Source organism: Pleurodeles waltl, chromosome 10 (assembly GCF_031143425.1).
Source record: "Pleurodeles waltl isolate 20211129_DDA chromosome 10, aPleWal1.hap1.20221129, whole genome shotgun sequence".
Lineage (NCBI taxonomy): Eukaryota > Metazoa > Chordata > Amphibia > Caudata > Salamandridae > Pleurodeles > Pleurodeles waltl.
The window spans coordinates 437,008-459,236 of NC_090449.1; the positions used below are offsets into that span (position 1 = coordinate 437,008).

General features: G+C 50.6%; 1 protein-coding gene across 3 annotated transcripts in view; it reads right to left on the reverse strand.

The window, feature by feature from the left end:
- Positions 1–5,888: 5,888 nt before the first annotated feature.
- LOC138260861 (RIB43A-like with coiled-coils protein 2) overlaps positions 5,889–22,229 on the reverse strand; it is a 66,259-nt gene continuing 49,918 nt past the window's right edge. For 2 of the 3 annotated variants that reach the window (XM_069209288.1, XM_069209289.1), the window contains exon 9: positions 6,028–6,274. In XM_069209288.1, coding sequence (XP_069065389.1) covers positions 6,193–6,274 — 82 coding nt within the window. In that variant the 3' untranslated portion in view covers positions 6,028–6,192. Of the gene's footprint in view, positions 6,275–22,229 lie in introns of all 3 variants that reach the window. The other variant, XM_069209290.1, reaches the window with a different exon arrangement.

The window sequence follows — 22,229 nt, forward strand, 5'->3', positions numbered from 1 at the left end:
GCTGCCCTGTGCCATAGGGAAAGGGCAGGAATGCACCACAGTTATGAAATACAGCGCATTTCTGTCATGTCCCTCTGCACTCGCATTGCTTTGGCAACCTAGCCCCAATACAGGCACCTTTGCACTGTGGTGCAAGGGTGTCTGCGCTGCATGCAGGATTGTTTTTCTAAAGGAAGGGGCACCTTCCACGCACAGGAACAATCAATGGAGGCGTTTTCCTCCTACGTGTGCTGCAGAATGCAGTCCACATTGGAAGAGGAAAGACAAGGAGAAATACACATATTTCTCCAGGTTACCCCTGCCCTGGGGAGGCGTAAGATTTTGACACAGTCCCAGGTTTACAAGTCCTTGTAAATCTGGGAATGTGTCAAATCCAGTGGTGTTGCTTTGGAACACCCACATCAATGCCAATGCACGCCTTCATGACGCAGTGTAAGGCCTTGCCTTTCTCAAGATTTATGAGGCCACTCAAAGCACCGCAATGTTGCTTTGCGTGGCTTCATAAATCTGACCTAGGGCTTATGTCACTTTTGCAACACACACCACCACATTGCATGGTGCAAAAGTGACGCAATGGGGCTCGTAAATATGCCCCATGGTGCGTCAGGAGGATTGTCGGAGTCCACCACAAAGTGTCCATCATGGAGCATACTTTGGTGAGGTTGCTTGGCTCACTGAACACAATCTTGTCATACTGTAGCTGTTGGACTCTCTGCTGCAAGGCCTTGCTACTTCCTGGAATCCATCGACGGGGCAGTGTGAAGTCCATCTCTCACACTTGTGGAGGCGTCTTGGATAGATTGCCATGGGACTGCATGTGGTCTGCACTAGAGCTGTGTGTGTGCCACATATGGGTTGCTTCAAAACCACCGTTCGTGCAACTGCAAAGCTAGAAGGATCCTGGTCAAGACTCACTCTTGCCACCGGGATGAGGGTACAGGCAGGGCGAGCAGGTAGACGCTGGTTGACTGACTCCTCAGAGCGTCACTTGTGCTTCCTGTCTGTTAGCAAAGCAACGGTGTCGGACTCCACTCTGGTTGTGTGATGCTTTATGGGTGGTAGTGATGATGCACTAGACAGTGGTGGGCATGATGTGGTTGCCAGTGATGAGGTGGCAACAAATGACCTTCATGATCATGGACATTCCTTCTTGGATTCTCAACATCGTGGAGTGGTGGTGGTCAGGCGCTAATTATTTTCCTTTTCTCTGGGTGGTGCAAGACTTGCATCTTGAGATGTCACATGTCACTGCTATCATGCATGGTTGGTGGGGTGTGGCACAGTGTGCCTCGGGTGTGCACAACGATGAGATCCTGGTGTCTGGACCACAGTTGCGTTGTGTGGTTCTGTCCACCCTCTGGTCCAGCCTTGCTTTCTTCGGACCGTCTCCAGGCTAGGATCATATCCCTCTGACAGGCGCGGACAGTCACACTGGTGACTCTGAGGTATGTAACATCAGCCTCATTCATGGGTGGCAGTGGGTAGGCTGCACCTCATGCTTGGGGTGTCCTCTTGTGAGGCCTCTGCTCCCTTGTTGCACAGATGTCAGAGAGGAGTGTTCTCCTCCTTTTTTGCCTCTCGGTCTCTCTGTTTCTCTCTCCCCCTCAGGGGTGCTAGGCTTCAGGCAGGGTCATGGCAGGGTCTGTGGTGTGGTGCTCTAGTGGCACGTCATCCACGCCGTACCCCCACTCCCTGCCTGAGCACGCCCTTTCAGCGGTCTGGCTGTGTCTTCCTCCCACTTGTCAGTCTGCAGGCTCTGTGTTTTGCAGGCTGGTCCTGCTTCGAGGCTCTTGGCAGTAGGGTTGTAAACAGTAGGTGTACCACTACCTCTCGCCCACCATCTGGGATTATAGCTATGAAGCCCTTCAGTGAAGTCTCTGAACCCATGCGTCCTCAGGCGGTATACTGACAACATGCACTGCAGGAGTGCTCCTCTGTCTTGCCTAATCTGCATGGCACCTTGGGGCTGCTGGCTTGCTGTGCATCTGGGTTGACTTGCTGACTCTCCTCACTGCTGGCCATGTGCAGGGTGAGTTGCTTCTGGTGCTGGCGTGCTTCTTGTATGCCTTAGTGTCTTTGGTTTCATTCCTGTACGTTGTGCAGGAGTTGCTCACCCGTTTGCCTCTTTGCAGCCCGTGGGGCCTGAGAGCAGCACACGGTCTCTTCCGCTCGTTCGCTGTTTCTCCTGCTTGTTGATGTTTTTGCTTTGTCCTCTATATTGGGCATGTGCTCCTGCCCCAGGTGTGGCATCCTCCCCAGCCTGGGTATTCTTGAATGACTACATCACGCACAGAGCTTGGTTTTACACATCTTTATAGCTCTGCGTGTAACCACAAACTCAACATTCTACATGAAATCTAGTCATCACACTCAAACGCTTACGTCGCAGTCCTATAGAGGGCATCAGGAACCAAAAGGGCCCGTCATCGCTAACTCACAAGACACTACACCAGGCACTTCTCTTTCCTTCATCTGCTGGGGCAAGGGACCCCGACGGAGCAGTGGGATTGCCGCACGGGCAGAAATGTCTCCTCTTCTTCTTGTTTGGTGGTGGCCACCAGCTACTAGGGGGGCGCATTGCTCCGCGCGCCTGTGATGGGAGGTAGGATTCACTCCCACTGGTTCTCCCACCCTGGCTAAGGGAGTGGAGCCAGCTTCCAGCTCTCCTGCTACCTGCAGGTGGCTGTTGTCTTGTGAGAAACTGAGCAGGTGCAGAAAGTGATGGGTCCAGTCAACCTTCTGCTTCATGGTGGGGTCATGCAGCCGCCATGGGGCACGCAGTGCTCAATGCGCTGGGCGCGACTTCTCTCCCCCTCCTCACTGCTTCGGTCACCACTGCAGGAGCCGTACCCACTGCTGGACGTGGGTGGGATGTGTCTGGGTGCAGATCTTGGCATTCTGGGATGCTCTTTCCAGGCCTTTCAGCTTTTTGGCCTAGTCTCTTTCTCTGGCCGGTGCCCACAGAGTCTCCTGTACATAGTAGGCGTGCTGCTTCAGGTGGTGGGCTTTGTCTGTGGAACATGCACGGTGTCCGCTGCCCACTGTTCCAGCTACATCCCTTCCAGCGGTGCTTGCTGTCACTGAGTACCATCTCTGACAGGCCCCACATACCCTGCGGACCTCTCCCCTTTTCACTGTGTAGGCCCATGTGGGAGAGCAGTGCTGGTGTTGCGGGGATCTACGCCCGGTGGTGTAGATCTTGGGGCAAGCTGAGCTGTGGGTTGTTCGCTGTCTCTCTGGGACGTGTGGACTTCCAGTTTTTCAGCCCTATACATGGGGGTGGAGGGGGGAGCCTTACCTGCCTTTACTCTGGGTAAACTGTACTGCAGGTCAGGGTACAGGCTCCTCCGGAATTGGGTGGCCGGCGAGGTCGACCCACCTCATCACCACTGTAAAGTGGTGTGTCCTGGGCCCTTATACTAGGTTAAGGAATGAGACGGACAGAGATTTGTTAGATACATAACTGGACCAGGGCCTCTGCGCGCGTCACCTGACTGGTGACACCTGTGAGGGAGGTAGGACTGACCCTAAGGAGGGGTTGCGGTTGTTGTATGACGGGTCCTGCAGGACAATACAGATAGCATCACTAGAGAACAGAGGGGGCCTAGCCTATAAATACCATTCAACATATCTGCAGCTCCTAGGGCTGGGGCAGAGTGATTCTGGTTCAGCACCTCAGACTCTGCAGCATCTACCCTTGCGAGCAGCTACTCCTAGTCCTGCTCGTCCTTGTCCCGGTCAGGACTGCACCGCGCGATTGCACCTCCGTGCAGGAAATAAAGGAAGAATACTCAATGAGTCTGGTCCCCCCCAGCTGGGAGCTTCCTATGGAAAGAGACTCAGAACCTTAATGCCTGGAATGAAGACGATATGACCATGAGTAATGAAAACTGCTGCTAGGTAACCAGGCCATTACCTATATGCAACCCCCATCCTCCTCCCAGTCACTACTACACAAGTACATGTTTTGCTACTTTTAAGATAGCAAACACCTTGGTTTCTACAACATTATTAAGGAGTCATCGCGCTTTGGTGCCAATGTCTGATTTTCAGTTACCTGTTACCACAACTGCAGTGGATACCTCCTCGTTGCCTTATTTTTCTCCTTGAGAATCATGATCAATTGCTATAACCAGCATTGCAGCTACCACAGCATTGCGGCTACACAACATTGCGGCTACCACAGCATAGCAGCTACCACAGCAAAGCAGCTACACAGCATTGCGGATACCACAGCATTGCGGATACCACAGCATTGCGGATACCACAGCATTGCGGATACCACAGCATTGCTGCGGATACCACAGCATTGCAGCTACCACAGCATTGCAGCTACACAGCATTGCGGCTACACACAGCAAAGCGGCTACACAGCATTGCTGCTGCCACAGCATTGCGGCTACAGAGCATTGCAGCTACACAGCATTGCGGCTACTCAGCATTGCGGCTACTCAGCATTGCGGCTACTCAGCATTGCGGCTACTCAGCATTGCAGCTACACAGCATTGCTTCTGCCACAGCATTGCTTCTGCCACAGCATTGTGGCTGCACATCATTGCGGCTACCACAGCAAAGCACGTACACAGCATTGCAGCTACACAGCATTGCAGCTCGACAGCATTGCAGCTACACAGCATTGCGGCTACCACAACATTGCAGCTACCACAACATTGCTGCTACCACAGCATTGGGGCTACCACAGCATTACAGCTACCACAGCATTGCGGCAACCACAACATGTCGGTGTTCTGATCTCACCATCTTCAGTGCCTCTGATGGGGTTCAGTTGCTGGCATTAAATACGGATCTTTACCTTTTATTGGGTTATCATTCCAGTGCAAATTTACTTCATATTTTGTTTTGGTTCCAAGTCTTTGTTCAGTAACCTCCCAATCTCAGATGCCTCAAGAAAGTTCCAGGCAAAAAGAACAGATGACGGATGGAACGCTGAAGAATGCAAACATTCACCCAAGTCACAAAGATCTGGGTTTAATCCATCGTTCTTTCACTAACCATGCCACCCCAGTTTGGACCCAGCCATATGCAAATCAGTCTTGACCCTGTTCCTCATGGGAACAGTCCAGCCCGAACTGCCAGGCCAGGTCCTCCCTGGACCGCAAATAAGCATCATGGGGTGGCGTGGTGGGCAAAAAAACAATGGATTAAACCCAGATCTCTGTGACTGGGGGTGAATGTTTGCATTGTTCAGCATTCAGTGCATCGAATGTTTTTTTTACTTTCAAAAAAGTTCCAGGGCAAAGTGCATATCTACCTACATAAGCAGGCTCATACTGAGTTTCAGTGCGTCACAACAGTCTTTGTTGCTCGCTCTGCATCAGCCTGAGCTGTTATTTTCATCCAGTTTTTCTTTCATTTTTTCCCTGCTTGTTCAGTACCTTCCTTCAGAGATTCTGTTGTCAGATTTTTTCTTCTGAGAACTGGATTTTTCCAGTTGTTTCTTCCTACACTTTGTTATGTCTGGTTGTATCCATTCAAACTCTGGGTGATCTTCTAGGAGCACTGGCCTGTTCTAGGAGAATGAAGAAGGGCATCCACATTCCATTTCAGAAAATTGGCAACTGACAGAGGTATACCAGAACTATAGAGGACTTTAATTTCAAAAGGACTTGTATACCAGATAATGCATCTCCCCAGTCTTTAATGCGTATTGGTGAACAGACCCTTTAACCAAAGAGAAACACAATCTCTCGCAAAAAGCAATCTCACAGAATAAGGTATGCCCCACACACATATCAAGGCAGGCTGAGGTATCCCCCACAGGTATCCAGACAAGCTAGGCTATCCCTCACAGGCTGAGGTAGCTCTCACAGACTGAGGTATCCTTCACAGGCTGAGGTAGCTCTCACAGACTGAGGTTTCCCCTCACAGGCTGAAATATCTCTCTCACAGGCTGAAGTATGCCCGCATACGTATCAAGGCAGACTGAGGTATCCCTCACAGGCTGAGGTGAGCCCCACATCGTCTCAAGGCAGCCTGAGGTACCTATCCAGTAGAATTATCCAGATGCAAAGAGATCTCTTTCTGCTTTATTGCTTTTACAGCCTGTGATGATGCAATAGACTAACATCTGGTAAGGGTACAGGACGGTCGTTCCTTTGGGGGGGCCGACAGAGGCAGGTGACCGTCCTGTGGTGAGGGATGCAAGGGCTTCTTTCCGGACAGAGGTCCTCCTCAGCGGCTGGTGGTGTTGAACTGGCAGAAGTACTGAGCCGTAGGCTTGTTGGTGTACACTTCCTTCTCCAGGTACTGCAGGCTGTGAAGAAAGAGAAGGTGGGGCCGTTACCTGTGGAGAAAGACTTCTGCAGAAAATGCAAAACTGAGGCAAGCTATTCAGACATCAGCAGTGACAGAACTGGTTGCAAAGCCCTTGTGGCGACAACCAAGTCCTCTATGAACAATATTTAATCCAAGATGGACCTTCCCGTATCCTGCCCATCAGAGATTTCTAGACCATAGAACTCATCCAGGGGTCTCCAACCTTTTTTGTAGCGAGAGCTACTTCTGATCAGTAAAAATCATTGTGAGCTACTGAAGCCTAAACAACTTGTGCATTGTTACGAGACACCCCCACGCCTAGCTGCACTGACTTTAAGCCGAATGTCCAAAGAGCCGGATACTATTGTTTGAACAAAATACTTTGACAAGGGGCACCATGACACGGCTGCCATGTGTGTCAGTGAGAGTGGGGATGTATGAACATGTGTGCATATGAATGGTATATATGTGGATGGGTGACAGAGTCTGTGTTGTATGTACCTGTGGCACAGGGAATACCTTTCCCCATATGTGGCACTGTTACAAGTATAACACAACCATTGTTTTTTTAAATGCTGGAAAGGGCAGAAAAATGTTCTGCAAAAATCTTCAAAATATGGAAAAAGTTCTGCACATGAAATTTCTCCCATTTACAAAAATACCACAACTGCAGTGGATACCTCCTCGTTGCCTTATTTTTCTCCTTGAGAATCATGATCAATTGCTATAACCAGCATTGCAGCTACCACAGCATTGCGGCTACACAACATTGTGGCTACCACAGCATAGCAGCTACCACAGCATAGCAGCTACCACAGCATTGCGGATACCACAGCATTGCTGCGGCTACACAGCATTGCAGCTACCACAGCATTGCAGCTACACAGCATTGCAGCTACACAGCATTGCGGCTACACACAGCAAAGCGGCTACACAGCATTGCTGCTGCCACAGCATTGCGGCTACAGAGCATTGCGGCTACTCAGCATTGCAGCTACACAGCATTGCTTCTGCCACAGCATTGCTTCTGCCACAGCATTGTGGCTGCACATCATTGCGGCTACCACAGCAAAGCACGTACACAGCATTGCAGCTACACAGCATTGCAGCTCGACAGCATTGCAGCTACACAGCATTGCAGCTACCACAACATTGCAGTATGTATATTTTCCAGTTATACATACGGCACAGTGTCTACTGGCCACTGGGAGAAAGAGGCCCGCTGTTTGTAAATGTGACACTTGGAAATGGCAGAAAACTAAAATGAAGAGTTAACTTAATCATTAAGGTAACTTTCCATTTTAATTTTCCCCCACTTAACAGCATTCAGAAACATCATGCGCACTGCTCATTATCGGGCCCGCTGTCTGCAGCCTGATGATAATCATGTAAAGTAAACACAGCCTTCCTTTAACTTTGAAAGAAAAATGTGACCCGCAAGCTACTCCGACTGTGTCTGGGAGCTACATTGAATGATTAGACGCACCTGAACTAGAGTGACTGGTGAGTTACATCTCCAAGCACACACCCTCCCTTTATTACTCACAAACTGGAAGGGAAGAGTTGAGAACACATTACTCCGTAATGAACAAAAACTGCAGACATTTCTAACTTATCAATGATAGGCTTATTTCAAAGAGCGCAAAGTATCAGATGTAAGAAAAGAACAGAAAAAATCTGTTATTCTATAGCGTAATGCAAAAACAACAAGTGATTGACGGAATGCTGAACATTGTCAAACATTCACCCCCAGTACAGTGATCTGGGCCTAAATCCATCGTTTTTTTGCTGCCCATGCCATTCCAGTTTGGACCCAGCCATATGCAAATCAGTCTTGACCCTGTTCCCCATGGGTACAGTCCAGCCCGAACTGCTAGGCCAGGTCTTCCCTGGACTGGAAACAAGCATCCTGGGACCGGTTTCGGGGGTTCACCCCTCATCAGCCAGGCTAGCTTGAATCCAGTGGCATGGGAAGCACGGGACCCACGTCTGGGAATACCCTTCCCACTTAGGGCGACAAATGCAAAAACAACAAGTGATGGACGGAATGCTGAACATTGTCAAACATTCACCCCCAGTACAGTGATCTGGGCCTAAATCCATCGTTTTTTTGCTGCCCATGCCATTCCAGTTTGGACCCAGCCATATACAAATCAGTCTTGACCCTGTTCCCCATGGGAACAGTCCAGCCCGAACTGCTAGGCCAGGTCTTCCCTGGACTGGAAACAAGCATCCTGGGAAACAAGCATCCTGGGACCGGTTTCGGGGTAGCCTGGCTGATGAAGGGTGAAACCCTGAAACCGGTCCCAGGATGCTTGTTTCCAGTCCAGGGAGGACCTGGCTTGGCAGTTCGAGCTGGACTGTTCCCGTGAGGAACAGGGTCAAGACTAATTTGCATATTGGTGGGTCCAAACTGGGGTGGCATGGTGAGCAGAAGAACGATGGATTAAACCCAGATCTGTGACTGGGGGTGAGTGCATTGTTCAGCACTCCGTCCATCATCCTTTTGTTTTGCTAAAGTTGCCCTAAGTGGGAAGGGTATTCCCAGACGTGGGTCCCTTGCTCATTGTGCCACTGGATTCAAGCTAGCCTGGCTGATGAAGGGTGAAACCCTGAATCTGGTCCCATGATGCTTGTTTCCAGTCCAGGGAGGACCTTGTTTGGCAGTTTGGGCTGGACTGTCCCCGTGAGGAACAGGGTCAAGACTGATTTGCATATTGGTGGGTCCAAACTGGGGTGGCATGGTGAGCAAAAGAACAATGGATTAAACCCAGATCTGTGACTGGGGGTGAGTGCATTGTTCAGCACTCCGTCCATCATCCTTTTGTTTTGCTAAAGTTGCCCAAAGTGGGAAGGGTATTCCCAGACGTGGGTCCCTTGCTCATTGTGCCACTGGATTCAAGCTAGTCTGGCTGATGAAGGGTGATACCCTGAAACCGGTCCCAGGATGCTTGTTTCCGGTCCAGGGAGGACCTGGCTTGGCAGTTCAGGCTGGACTGTTCCCGTGAGGAACAGGGTCAAGACTGATTTGCATATGGCTGGGTCCAAACTGGGGTGGCATGGTGAGCAAAGGAACAATGGATTAAACCCAGATCTGTGACTGGGGGTGAGTGTTTGCATTGTTCAGCACTCCGTCCATCATCCTTTTGTTTTGCTAAAGGTGCCTTAAGTGGGAAGGGTATGCCCAGACGTGGTTCCCTTACTCATTTTGCCACTGGATTCAAGCTAGCCTGGCTGATGAAGGGTGAAACCCTGAAACCGGTCCAGGATGCTTGTTTCCAGTCCAGGGAGGACCTGGCTTGGCAGTTCGGGCTGGACTGTTCCCGTGAGGAACAGGGTCAAGACTAATTTGCATATTGGTGGGTCCAAACTGGGGTGGCATGGTGAGCAAAAGAACGATGGATTAAACCCAGATCTGTGACTGGGGGTGAGTGCATTGTTCAGCACTCCGTCCATCATCCTTTTGTTTTGCTAAAGTTGCCCTAAGTGGGAAGGGTATTCCCAGACGTGGGTCCCTTGCTCATTGTGCCACTGGATTCAAGCTAGCCTGGCTGATGAAGGGTGAAACCCTGAATCTGGTCCCATGATGCTTGTTTCCAGTCCAGGGAGGACCTTGTTTGGCAGTTTGGGCTGGACTGTCCCCGTGAGGAACAGGGTCAAGACTGATTTGCATATTGGTGGGTCCAAACTGGGGTGGCATGGTGAGCAAAAGAACAATGGATTAAACCCAGATCTGTGACTGGGGGTGAGTGCATTGTTAAGCACTCCGTCCATCATCCTTTTGTTTTGCTAAAGTTGCCCTAAGTGGGAAGGGTATTCCCAGACGTGGGTCCCTTGCTCATTGTGCCACTGGATTCAAGCTAGTCTGGCTGATGAAGGGTGATACCCTGAAACCGGTCCCAGGATGCTTGTTTCCGGTCCAGGGAGGACCTGGCTTGGCAGTTCGGGCTGGACTGTTCCCGTGAGGAACAGGGTCAAGACTGATTTGCATATTGGTGGGTCCAAACTGGGGTGGCATGGTGAGCAAAAGAACAATGGATTAAACCCAGATCTGTGACTGGGGGTGAGTGCATTGTTCAGCACTCCGTCCATCATCCTTTTGTTTTGCTAAAGTTGCCATAAGTGGGAAGGGTATTCCCAGACGTGGGTCCCTTGCTCATTGTGCCACTGGATTCAAGCTAGTCTGGCTGATGAAGGGTGATACCCTGAAACCGGTCCCAGGATGCTTGTTTCCGGTCCAGGGAGGACCTGGCTTGGCAGTTCAGGCTGGACTGTTCCCGTGAGGAACAGGGTCAAGACTGATTTGCATATGGCTGGGTCCAAACTGGGGTGGCATGGTGAGCAAAGGAACAATGGATTAAACCCAGATCTGTGACTGGGGGTGAGTGTTTGCATTGTTCAGCACTCCGTCCATCATCCTTTTGTTTTGCTAAAGGTGCCTTAAGTGGGAAGGGTATGCCCAGACGTGGTTCCCTTACTCATTTTGCCACTGGATTCAAGCTAGCCTGGCTGATGAAGGGTGAAACCCTGAAACCGGTCCCAGGATGCTTGTTTCAGGTCCAGGGAGGACCTGGCTTGGCAGTTCGGGCTGGACTGTTCCAGTGAGGAACAGGGCCAAGACTGATTTGCATATGGCTGGGTCCAAACTGGGGTGGCATGGTGAGCAAAAGAACAATGGATTAAACCCAGATCTGTGACTGGGGGTGAGTGTTTGCATTGTTCAGCACTGCGTCCATCATCCTTTTGTTTTGCTAAAGTTGCCCTAAGTGGGAAGGGTATTCCCAGACGAGGGTCCCTTGCTCATTGTGCCACTGGATTCAAGCTAGCCTGGCTGATGAAGGGTGAAACCCTGAAACCGGTCCCAGGATGCTTGTTTCCGGTCCAGGGAAGACCTGGCTTGGCAGTTCGGGCTGGACTGTTCCCGTGAGGAACAGGGTCAAGACTGATTTGCATATGGCTGGGTCCAAACTGGGGTGGCATGGTGAGCAAAAGAACAATGGATTAAACCCAGATCTGTGACTGGGGGTGAGTGTTTGCATTGTTCAGCACTCCGTCCATCATCCTTTTGTTTTGCTAAAGGTGCCTTAAGTGGGAAGGGTATGCCCAGACGTGGTTCCCTTGCTCATTTTGCCACTGGATTCAAGCTAGCCTGGCTGATGAAGGGTGACACCCTAAAACCAGTCCCAGGATGCTTGTTTCCGGTCCAGGGAGGACCTGGCTTGGCAGTTCGGGCTGGACTGTTCCCGTGAGGAACAGGGTCAAGACTTATTTGCATATGGCTGGGTCCAAACTGGGGTGGCATGGTGAGCAAAAGAACAATGGATTAAACCCAGATCTGTGACTGGGGGCGAGTGTTTGCATTGTTCAGCACTCCGTCCATCATCCTTTTGTTTTGCTAAAGTTGCCCTAAGTGGGAAGGGTATTCCCAGACGTGGGTCCCTTGCTCATTGTGCCACTGGATTCAAGCTAGTCTGGCTGATGAAGGGTGATACCCTGAAACCGGTCCCAGGATGCTTGTTTCCAGTCCAGGGAGGACCTTGTTTGGCAGTTTGGGCTGGACTGTCCCCGTGAGGAACAGGGTCAAGACTGATTTGCATATTGGTGGGTCCAAACTGGGGTGGCATGGTGAGCAAAAGAACAATGGATTAAACCCAGATCTGTGACTGGGGGTGAGTGCATTGTTAAGCACTCCGTCCATCATCCTTTTGTTTTGCTAAAGTTGCCCTAAGTGGGAAGGGTATTCCCAGACGTGGGTCCCTTGCTCATTGTGCCACTGGATTCAAGCTAGTCTGGCTGATGAAGGGTGATACCCTGAAACCGGTCCCAGGATGCTTGTTTCCGGTCCAGGGAGGACCTGGCTTGGCAGTTCGGGCTGGACTGTTCCCGTGAGGAACAGGGTCAAGACTGATTTGCATATTGGTGGGTCCAAACTGGGGTGGCATGGTGAGCAAAAGAACAATGGATTAAACCCAGATCTGTGACTGGGGGTGAGTGCATTGTTCAGCACTCCGTCCATCATCCTTTTGTTTTGCTAAAGTTGCCATAAGTGGGAAGGGTATTCCCAGACGTGGGTCCCTTGCTCATTGTGCCACTGGATTCAAGCTAGTCTGGCTGATGAAGGGTGATACCCTGAAACCGGTCCCAGGATGCTTGTTTCCGGTCCAGGGAGGACCTGGCTTGGCAGTTCAGGCTGGACTGTTCCCGTGAGGAACAGGGTCAAGACTGATTTGCATATGGCTGGGTCCAAACTGGGGTGGCATGGTGAGCAAAGGAACAATGGATTAAACCCAGATCTGTGACTGGGGGTGAGTGTTTGCATTGTTCAGCACTCCGTCCATCATCCTTTTGTTTTGCTAAAGGTGCCTTAAGTGGGAAGGGTATGCCCAGACGTGGTTCCCTTACTCATTTTGCCACTGGATTCAAGCTAGCCTGGCTGATGAAGGGTGAAACCCTGAAACCGGTCCCAGGATGCTTGTTTCAGGTCCAGGGAGGACCTGGCTTGGCAGTTCGGGCTGGACTGTTCCAGTGAGGAACAGGGCCAAGACTGATTTGCATATGGCTGGGTCCAAACTGGGGTGGCATGGTGAGCAAAAGAACAATGGATTAAACCCAGATCTGTGACTGGGGGTGAGTGTTTGCATTGTTCAGCACTGCGTCCATCATCCTTTTGTTTTGCTAAAGTTGCCCTAAGTGGGAAGGGTATTCCCAGACGAGTGTCCCTTGCTCATTGTGCCACTGGATTCAAGCTAGCCTGGCTGATGAAGGGTGAAACCCTGAAACCGGTCCCAGGATGCTTGTTTCCGGTCCAGGGAAGACCTGGCTTGGCAGTTCGGGCTGGACTGTTCCCGTGAGGAACAGGGTCAAGACTGATTTGCATATGGCTGGGTCCAAACTGGGGTGGCATGGTGAGCAAAAGAACAATGGATTAAACCCAGATCTGTGACTGGGGGTGAGTGTTTGCATTGTTCAGCACTCCGTCCATCATCCTTTTGTTTTGCTAAAGGTGCCTTAAGTGGGAAGGGTATGCCCAGACGTGGTTCCCTTGCTCATTTTGCCACTGGATTCAAGCTAGCCTGGCTGATGAAGGGTGAAACCCTAAAACCAGTCCCAGGATGCTTGTTTCCGGTCCAGGGAGGACCTGGCTTGGCAGTTCGGGCTGGACTGTTCCCGTGAGGAACAGGGTCAAGACTTATTTGCATATGGCTGGGTCCAAACTGGGGTGGCATGGTGAGCAAAAGAACAATGGATTAAACCCAGATCTGTGACTGGGGGCGAGTGTTTGCATTGTTCAGCACTCCGTCCATCATCCTTTTGTTTTGCTAAAGTTGCCCTAAGTGGGAAGGGTATGCCCAGACGTGGGTCCCTTGCTCACTGTGCCACTGGATTCAAGCTAGCCTGGCTGATGAAGGGTGAAACCCTGAAACCGGTCCCAGGATGCTTGTTTCCGGTCCAGGGAGGACCTGGCTTGGCAGTTCGGGCTGGACTGTTCCCGTGAGGAACAGGGTCAAGACTGATTTGCATATGGCTGGGTCCAAACTGGGGTGGCATGGTGAGCAAAAGAACGATGGATTAAACCCAGATCTGTGACTGGGGGTGAGTGTTTGCATTGTTCAGCACTCCATCCATCATCCTTCTGTTTTGCCAAATTCTATAGAGTAAGACACCGCCAAATGTGAGAAAGCTTAAATACAATTTTAACCATGCCAGACATCAGGGGGAGGCCCGAATCCTTCCAGTAGTGAAGGCGTATTTTTCCTGAAGGTAAGTATATTGGCTCGAGAGATCCAAGGAAAAGCACTTGCTGGACAAGTTTCTCCTTAATATGCCCCCTTGATGAGGCTGGTGGTGACCCTATTGCTTGCAGTCTCTGCCCACTTGACTCTGTTCCTGATGGACAGCTAAGAAAGGGTAGCCACCCTCTCCTCGCAGCATTCAACAAAGCGGTCTCTCAAATACTTTTGCGTATTATACGTTTTGGGTCCACATCACTAAAGGATGGGTCCTGACATGTTACACTGTGACCAGAAAATGGTGGTGGACCACTCGCTGCAGCCAGTGGTCCACGTGCTGGCTTCCTCACAGCCGCCGTAAGTCCTCAGTCATAAGGAGACTCAGCGATTGTACACTGTTGGCCTGGAAATCCTCACTACTGTGAGAAGATGTATCACCCTGCCTTGTTTATTTCTGATCTGCCTCGTGTTCTTTATCCGCCACTCATAACTTGGGTCTTTGTCTTGCCGTAGAGTGTGGCGTGGTTCATGCTACATGTGAATGTGATCAAAAGGCTGTGCGGTGGATGGCTGGAATCCCTTTTCGATGCTGGAAGCGGGTTGCACAAGAAGGTTCATCTTGTCCACACTGGATGTGACATCCTACATTTGAATCTGTTCAGGGCCCTCCTCCAGACACTGTAGTCATCTTTTGGGGTCTGTCCCAATTGTTATCCCTTCTCTATAGAACAGGCGTTCTTCCTCTTATCGGAAACTCATCCTTTCTTCTGTGATTTATGTGGTCTGAATCAACACAAGACCCCTTGCTGGTTTGGCACATCCTGACAACTGCTCTCTACCTGCCTTAAGAGATGGGCAAATACCAGCACCGAGAAGCTACCGCACTTCCTTTTATTTGGAGGAGGAATTCGAAGTCTAAAGATACTTCACACATTGGTTGGCTCTGGCTTTCCACCAGTGGCTCCAGAGTGGGATAAGTATTAGCTGACTGGGCCAAGGACTTTGAGTAGGCTCTGCAACTAGCACGGAGAAGACGCGGTCAGCCGTAGATAGAACCTTGCAGGTGACTGCTTTCTAGGGGCTTGGAACAAGACTTTGAGTCTGAAGCATCCTGCTGTTATGACGACCCAGAAGGAGGGAAGGTGACCTACTCTACAAGGACAGGAGCCCCACCCAAGGGTGCAGAAGACCTGTCACAAGTCTAAGAGCACTGCAGACTCTATCCTTTGGGTGTGCCAACTAACTCATAATCTTGATTGCAAGAGGACATGTACCTCAGAAGCAGAGCCCTAAACCCACTGAGGTGCCAGGCCTTGCTCCTTCAATCACTCCACCAACTACGCTCAAGACCGCAAGTATAGTACTAAAGTTAGATACATTCTACTTTATCCGTCTTGTGGGCCATTGAATGAACCTTGAGTAGATGGTGTAGTAAACGTGAAGAGCCCCTACATTTCCTGCAGGCACTTGAAGGTTGCCCAATATGTAGGGCTGCTCAAACAAAGTGATTGAGAGGCTGTTGTATACTCTGTATATTTATGAATATACAGCTCTTGCCACAGACTCCATCGTCTGCTGCATAATTTGCTGATTTCAAGAAATCAGTGTGGATGACAGATGCTACTTTGTTGGCAGTACTGCCTTCCTTCATCAACTTATTGTAAGGATGTCTTATCAGCTTCATAAGCACCGCCGCTTCAGTGGTAGACAATACCATCATCGTTGATGTAGGCAGCCTCATTTACAATACGGTCATCAATGGTTTACGATCTGACAAATCCATGCTGAAGCAATTTTTGCTGTACTTGAAGCAGTTCGGGGCTTGGTTACACTGGCCTTTTAGTCTTTTGTGTATGCTTCTCAGGGAGTTCTGTTCTTTCTGACAACATGGCTGACCAGGGGTCTGGCACATAACAGAAGGGCTAGCTGGACCTTGAGCTGGAACTGAAGTCTTGGACAATTACTTCTCAGAGATAAGCTTAGAAATCATGACCTGCTTACCAGAGGTTTATGCCTCTACTTCTTCCTCAAAGATTGCCAGTGTAAATCTCCTCTCTCTTTCCTCCTGTGTCTTAGAGGGGAAATTCTTGCAGATGTTGCACTTCTTCAGATCGTGACTGGGATGCTTGCAGTATAAACACTTGGTGTGCGATTTATCCATGTAAATGTTCTCTTGCCACAGGATGTACAAGCCCTAAACTAAGATGTCTTCTCTGAGGCCTCTGCCATCTCAAAAGTAGAAAAAATCCAGTTAGGAAAGTAGGACAGATCACTGCTAACGGAAGAAAGCAGATCGGAAGCTGCCTTGGGAAGAAATGTCAGATAGAGACATAACTCCGGAGGACTCCCGGTCGCTGGACGTGTAAAGGAAGCCTCTTTTTGGAAGAACTGTGAAGTATGCTGCCTGACAGGCTAACGTTAGTGCCACACGCGGAGGTGGATTGTTGTGTGTGGTGTGCAGTTTCAGTATTTCAATGTCATTGAGTCAATGACACACTGCTGTGCTCACAACATTGAATCCCAGAGTTACTCAGTCTGATGGTGGGGAAGGATGCAAGCATGTGAATCTCTGAAACATCCAATCCTGGACACCTAAACAACCACCACACATTTGCCACAGGCCGGCAAGCCCTTGGTAACGGTTTATTGGTAGCCTGTTTACTTGCTGATTGCTGCATTCAGATGTTAAACTGGGGGCAATGAGGTGATGAAATGATCCACTCATTTAACCTATACATCCAAACCTCCTTTTTCCTGAGGACAGATCTGGAAGAGTCTGACTCATCCCTTCTTCTCGGCCCATCTACATCCTTCCTCGTATCCAGAATGAGTGGGGTACATCAATCCCTTCCTCGTCCCCAGCCCTGAAAGCACACCAGCATGTGCGGGGGCTTTATCCGAGCTTCACATCCAGCCCTGAAAGTCCATCAGCTTCCCTCCTTCGAACTGAAACCAGAGCCCCTCAGGATCCCTCCTCGTAGTCTGCTCTCAGAGGCCAGCCACATCTTCTTCTCTTCTTCAGCCCTCAGCATGAGTGTGGTGGCCTTATCTTGTCCTTGTACCCGGCCCTCAGAGGCATCAGCATCCCTCCTCGTAGCTGGCCCTCATAGGCATCAGCATCCTCCTTGTACCTACCCCTCAGAGGCATCAGCATCCCTCCCTCCTGGTAACTGGCCCTCAGAGGCATCAGCGTCCCTCCTCGTACCTGGCCCTCAGAGGCATCAGCATCCCTCCTCGCATCCAGCCCTCAGAGGCATCAGCTTCCCTCCTCGTACCTGGCCCTCAGAGGCATCAGCATCCCTTCTCACATCCGGCCCTTAGAGGCATCAGCATCCCTCCTCGTACCTGGCCTTCAGAGGCATCAGCTTCCCTCCTCGTACCTGGCCCTCAGAGGCATCAGCATCCCTTCTCACATCCGGCCCTTAGAGGCATCAGCATCCCTCCTCGTACCTGGCCTTCAGAGGCATCAGCATCCCTCCTTGTAGCTGGCCCTCAGAGGCATCAGCATCCCTTCTTGTACCTGGCCCTTAGAGCTCCTCAGCATCCTCCTCGTACCTGGCCCTCAGAGACATCAGCATCCCTCCTCGTACCTGGCCCTCAGAGGCATCAGCATCCTCCTTGTACCTGGCCCTCAGAGCTCCTCAGCATCCCTCCTCATACCTGGCCCTCAGAGGCATCAGCATCCTCCTTGTACCTGGCCCTCAGAGCTCCTCAGCATCCCTCCTCGTACCTGGCCCTCAGAGGCATCAGCATCCTCCTTGTACCTGGCCCTCAGAGCTCCTCAGCATCCCTCCTCATACCTGGCCCTCAGAGGCATCAGCATCCTCCTTGTACCTGGCCCTCAGAGCTCCTCAGCATCCCTTCTCGCATCCGGCCCTCTGAGCTCCTCAGCATCCCTACTCGTACCTGGCCCTCAGAGGCATCAGCATCCTCCTTGTACCTGGCCCTCAGAACTCCTCAGCATCCCTTCTCGCATCCGGCCCTCTGAGCTCCTCAGCATCCCTACTCGTACCTGGCCCTCAGAGGCATCAGCGTCTTCCTCGCACCCCCATCTGGGCAAGAGAAAAATCCTGCATTGACTCTGCTGTGTCCTCATGTCTTGACCACTGGTAAATGTTACTTTCATGAACAACAGACCCGCAGTGGGGTGTGCTGTACCACAGCGAGAACAAGGATGGTTATGGAGGTTGTTACATAGAACTATCTTTCCTGGTTACAAGTCACTAATATGCTGATCTACCCGCAAGGTCTTTAGCCATTGTGCCTTGCTCAGTGTTTTTCCTGATGAATGAATAATGAATTCCTTCCTCTTTTACTTGTTTTCCTTACCGTAGTTTGTGATAATAAGGGACATCGTCCTAGCACCAGACCAGAAGCCTGTACGCCTAAAGTTTAGGGTAAGGATTTCGCTATCACAAGGGAATTGCCTTATGAATGAGGCTCCTACGTGACATGCATACACATGCTCAACCAGATTCATACAGATGGAACCTTTGAATAGGGGCATGAGCCTGTGGTCAACCGCCCAGATGTATTTACGCTAAGAATTTAGTGACTTACAACAATTTAGGATGCATGGCTTTTAGCACACGTAGGCACCTATGTTTGCAGTGGTCCACAGTGATTGCACCCGCATGTCCCAGCTGGGTGTGTGTGCCTCTATTACGTAATCTAGGTTAAGGAGTATTGTAAGTTTTTGGAAATCGTGGTTTTTCTTCCTTGGTTTCACCTACTCAGGTAGGACTTGAGTGTGTACCTTTGTTCTTACAAGTTAGGGTAGGGTGTTAGTACACATCTCCTAGGTAGGGATCCTCAGCCCTGAAGAAAGTCTAAGATCACTTTTGGCTTTTGGTGAAGGCAGAACCATGATGGCTTTCTATGGTGGTTTGATACATTATTCTCAAAGTGTCAGTCAACTCTGACTTCTAATCATACCGACGGACTCCACTATTAAAGGTGAAATATACCGGTAGTCCCTAAGGTATATTTAACTGATCTGGATCCCACTCTTATCCAGTAGAATTTATATAAGAACTCCCTCTGGTGTAGGTCTACCGTGAGGCTGAGTCCGCCCTGGTGGCCAATGATAAAACACAACACAATAAAGTGTGTGAGACCGCCTCCTCCACAAAGGACATCCTCCCTCCTGCTAAAAAACCTAGAATGCTCACACCCTATTAAGCAATCGTAATGAATCGGTCACAACCTTAAAGAGAACTATGTCGGAGTAGGTTGTATGTCCCCACCATCTCTTCTGTGTTTATCACTGTTGGAATTGGGAGGATGTGTGGTGGGTTGTTACCTTATCTCTCTCGTTGGGTGAAGTGATAAACTCCCCCTCTAGCTCTCAATAACGAGCCTATGCTTGGGGATTTCTAGCTTCAGTTTCATTGTTTCCCTTAAACGTTTTCCATGTAGGCAAAAACTGGGCGGCTTGCTACATCCCTTAGAGTCTGGGACTGAACCTGCAGTTCTACCAGACTGAGGCACTGATGAGACTAGAATACCCCTTGATTTAAAACTATTTTATTTTCAATGATCTGGAGTTTCTAATTTCTTTCCCTACAATTTTCTAAAAAGTACAGGCACATATTTTACTAATTGTTAAGGTAGTATAACACTGAAATGTAAATTAAGAATTGTATGTGTCAGTTTTTTTTATTAACACGGATAATTCTTAATATTTTATTTTTCCTGATAGTGTTTTTCCTTTACTCTTTTTGTGTGTGTCTGTTTATTTCTCTCATATAAGTAGAGTTTTGTATTATAATACACAGATTATGGGGGTCATTATGATCTTGGCGGTCAAGCACCGTCACACCTGCGGCCGCGGTCAGACCGCCAACAGCGTGGCAGTGCAGGACCACCAAATTTTGACCACTGCAGTGAACTGGCTTTCACCCCCTCTACCACTGTGGGGGTGGGAACACCTGGCCAAAGTTTGACCACCTTCGGCGGTCCAACTAACACCGGTATAATGAGTATCCTTACCACCAGGAATTCCGTGGAGACAGCCCCGCCACGAAATCCCTGGCGGTAAGGATACTGGTGACAGGAATACTAATTCCTGTTGCCACTACAGTACCCCCCAACACCTCCCCCATGTAGGAGCCCCCCACATCCCCTGACCCCATCAGGAGCCCCGCACCCCCAAGCAGCGACGCCCCCCTCCCTCCTCGATCCCCTTACTGACCCCCCTGATCCACGCACGCACACACCACACATACATACGTACACGCACACATCCACGCTCACTCATTCACACACACATGCACACATGGCCACGACACTCCCCCACCCTCCGCATACACGCACACATACTCCCCCCACCCCCGCGCACCCATAATCCCTCACCCCCCGCATACACGCATTCACACAAGCACACAGACACTTGCACACACACACACCAAACACACACAACACCCCCCAATCCCCTCCATTCACACACACACACCCATTCATGCACACAATACTCAACACCCCACCCCCTTCACCTGTCAGTCGATCACCTTACCTGTGGTTGTCCGGGAGAGAATGGGGTCCATGGCGCTTGCTCCGATGCCAGCACCCCACCAACACAACACTGCCAGGCCATTTACAATGTTGTAATACGGCGGGCGGTGTTGTGGTGACCTTGCGGTGGCGACGGAGCAAGCTCCACTAGACCGCTGACCGCCAGTATGGTGGCGGAGAGCAGCCAGCAGCCAACACGGGCGGTCATATGGCAGGCGTGACTTCGGCAGTCTACTAAAAAGACCACAGAAGTCATAATGAGGGCCTATATGATACTGTTGCTAAGATTGGCAGATCTACTAAAGATATTGTTAACTCAGGAACCAACCTCTTCAGATAAGTGCAACAGTTAGTTACAACAGGATGTAGCCCACTACGCTCCAAGTCTATTTAACGTGAATAAATGCCTCCTATATCTGTTTTTATTCATTGGTGGGTGGTGTAATGGTCCGAGACGCAGTCAGAAGGAGTGCACTATGGTGGGATCACGCTCAGGCTGGCATGTACCCGGGTGCACTGGACATACTGGTTGATAGCTCCTATGGTGGGATCACGATCAGGCTGGCATGTACCCGGGTGCACTGGACATACTGGTTGATAGCTCCTATGGTGGGATCACGATCAGGCTGGCATGTACCCGGGTGCACTGGACATACTGGTTGATAGCTCCTATGGTGGGATCACGATCAGGCTGGCATGTACTCGGGTGCACTGGACATACTGGTTGATAGCTCCTATGGTGGGATCACGATCAGGCTGGCATGTACCCGGGTGCACTGGACATACTGGTTGATAGCTCCCATGGTGGGATCACGATCAGGCTGGCATGTACCCGGGTGCACTGGACATACTGGTTGATAGCTCCCATGGTGGGATCACGATCAGGCTGGCATGTACCCGGGTGCACTGGGTGTACCCCTTGATAGCTCCTAAGGTTAAGACCACACACAGGCTGGCATGTACCCAGGTGCACTGGACGCACTGCTTGATAGCTCCTATGGTGGGATCACGCTCAGGCTGGCATGTACTCGGGTGCACTGGACATACTGGTTGATAGCTCCTATGGTAGATCACGCTCGGCCTGGTGTGTACCCAGGTGCGTTAGGTGTACTCCTTGACAGCTCCTAAGCTTTAGACCACGCACAGGCTGGCATGTACCCAGGTGCACTGGGTGTACCCCTTGATAGCTCCTAAGGTTAAGACCACACACAGGCTGGCATGTACCCAGGTGCACTGGACGCACTGCTTGATAGCTCCTATGGTGGGATCACGCTCTCAGGCTGGCATGTACCCGGGTGCACTGGACATACTGCTTGAAAGCTCCTATGGTAGGATCACGCTCAGGCTGGCATGTACTCAGGTGCACTGGGCGTATTCCTTGATAGCTCCTAAGGTTAAGACCACGCACAGAATGGCATGTACCCAGGTGTACTCCTTGATAGCTCCTATGGTTAAGACCACACACAGGCTGGCATGTACCCAGATGCACTGGGCGTACTCCTTGATAGCTCCTATGGTGAGATCACGCTCTCAGGCTGGCATGTACCCGGGTGAACTGGACATACTGCTTGATAGCTCCTATGGCAGGATCATGCTCAGGCTGGCATGTACCCAGATGCACTGGGCGTACTCCTTGAAAGCTCCTATGGTAGATCACGCACAGGCCTAGCATGTACACTGCTGCACTATGTGTACTCTTTGATCAGGCTG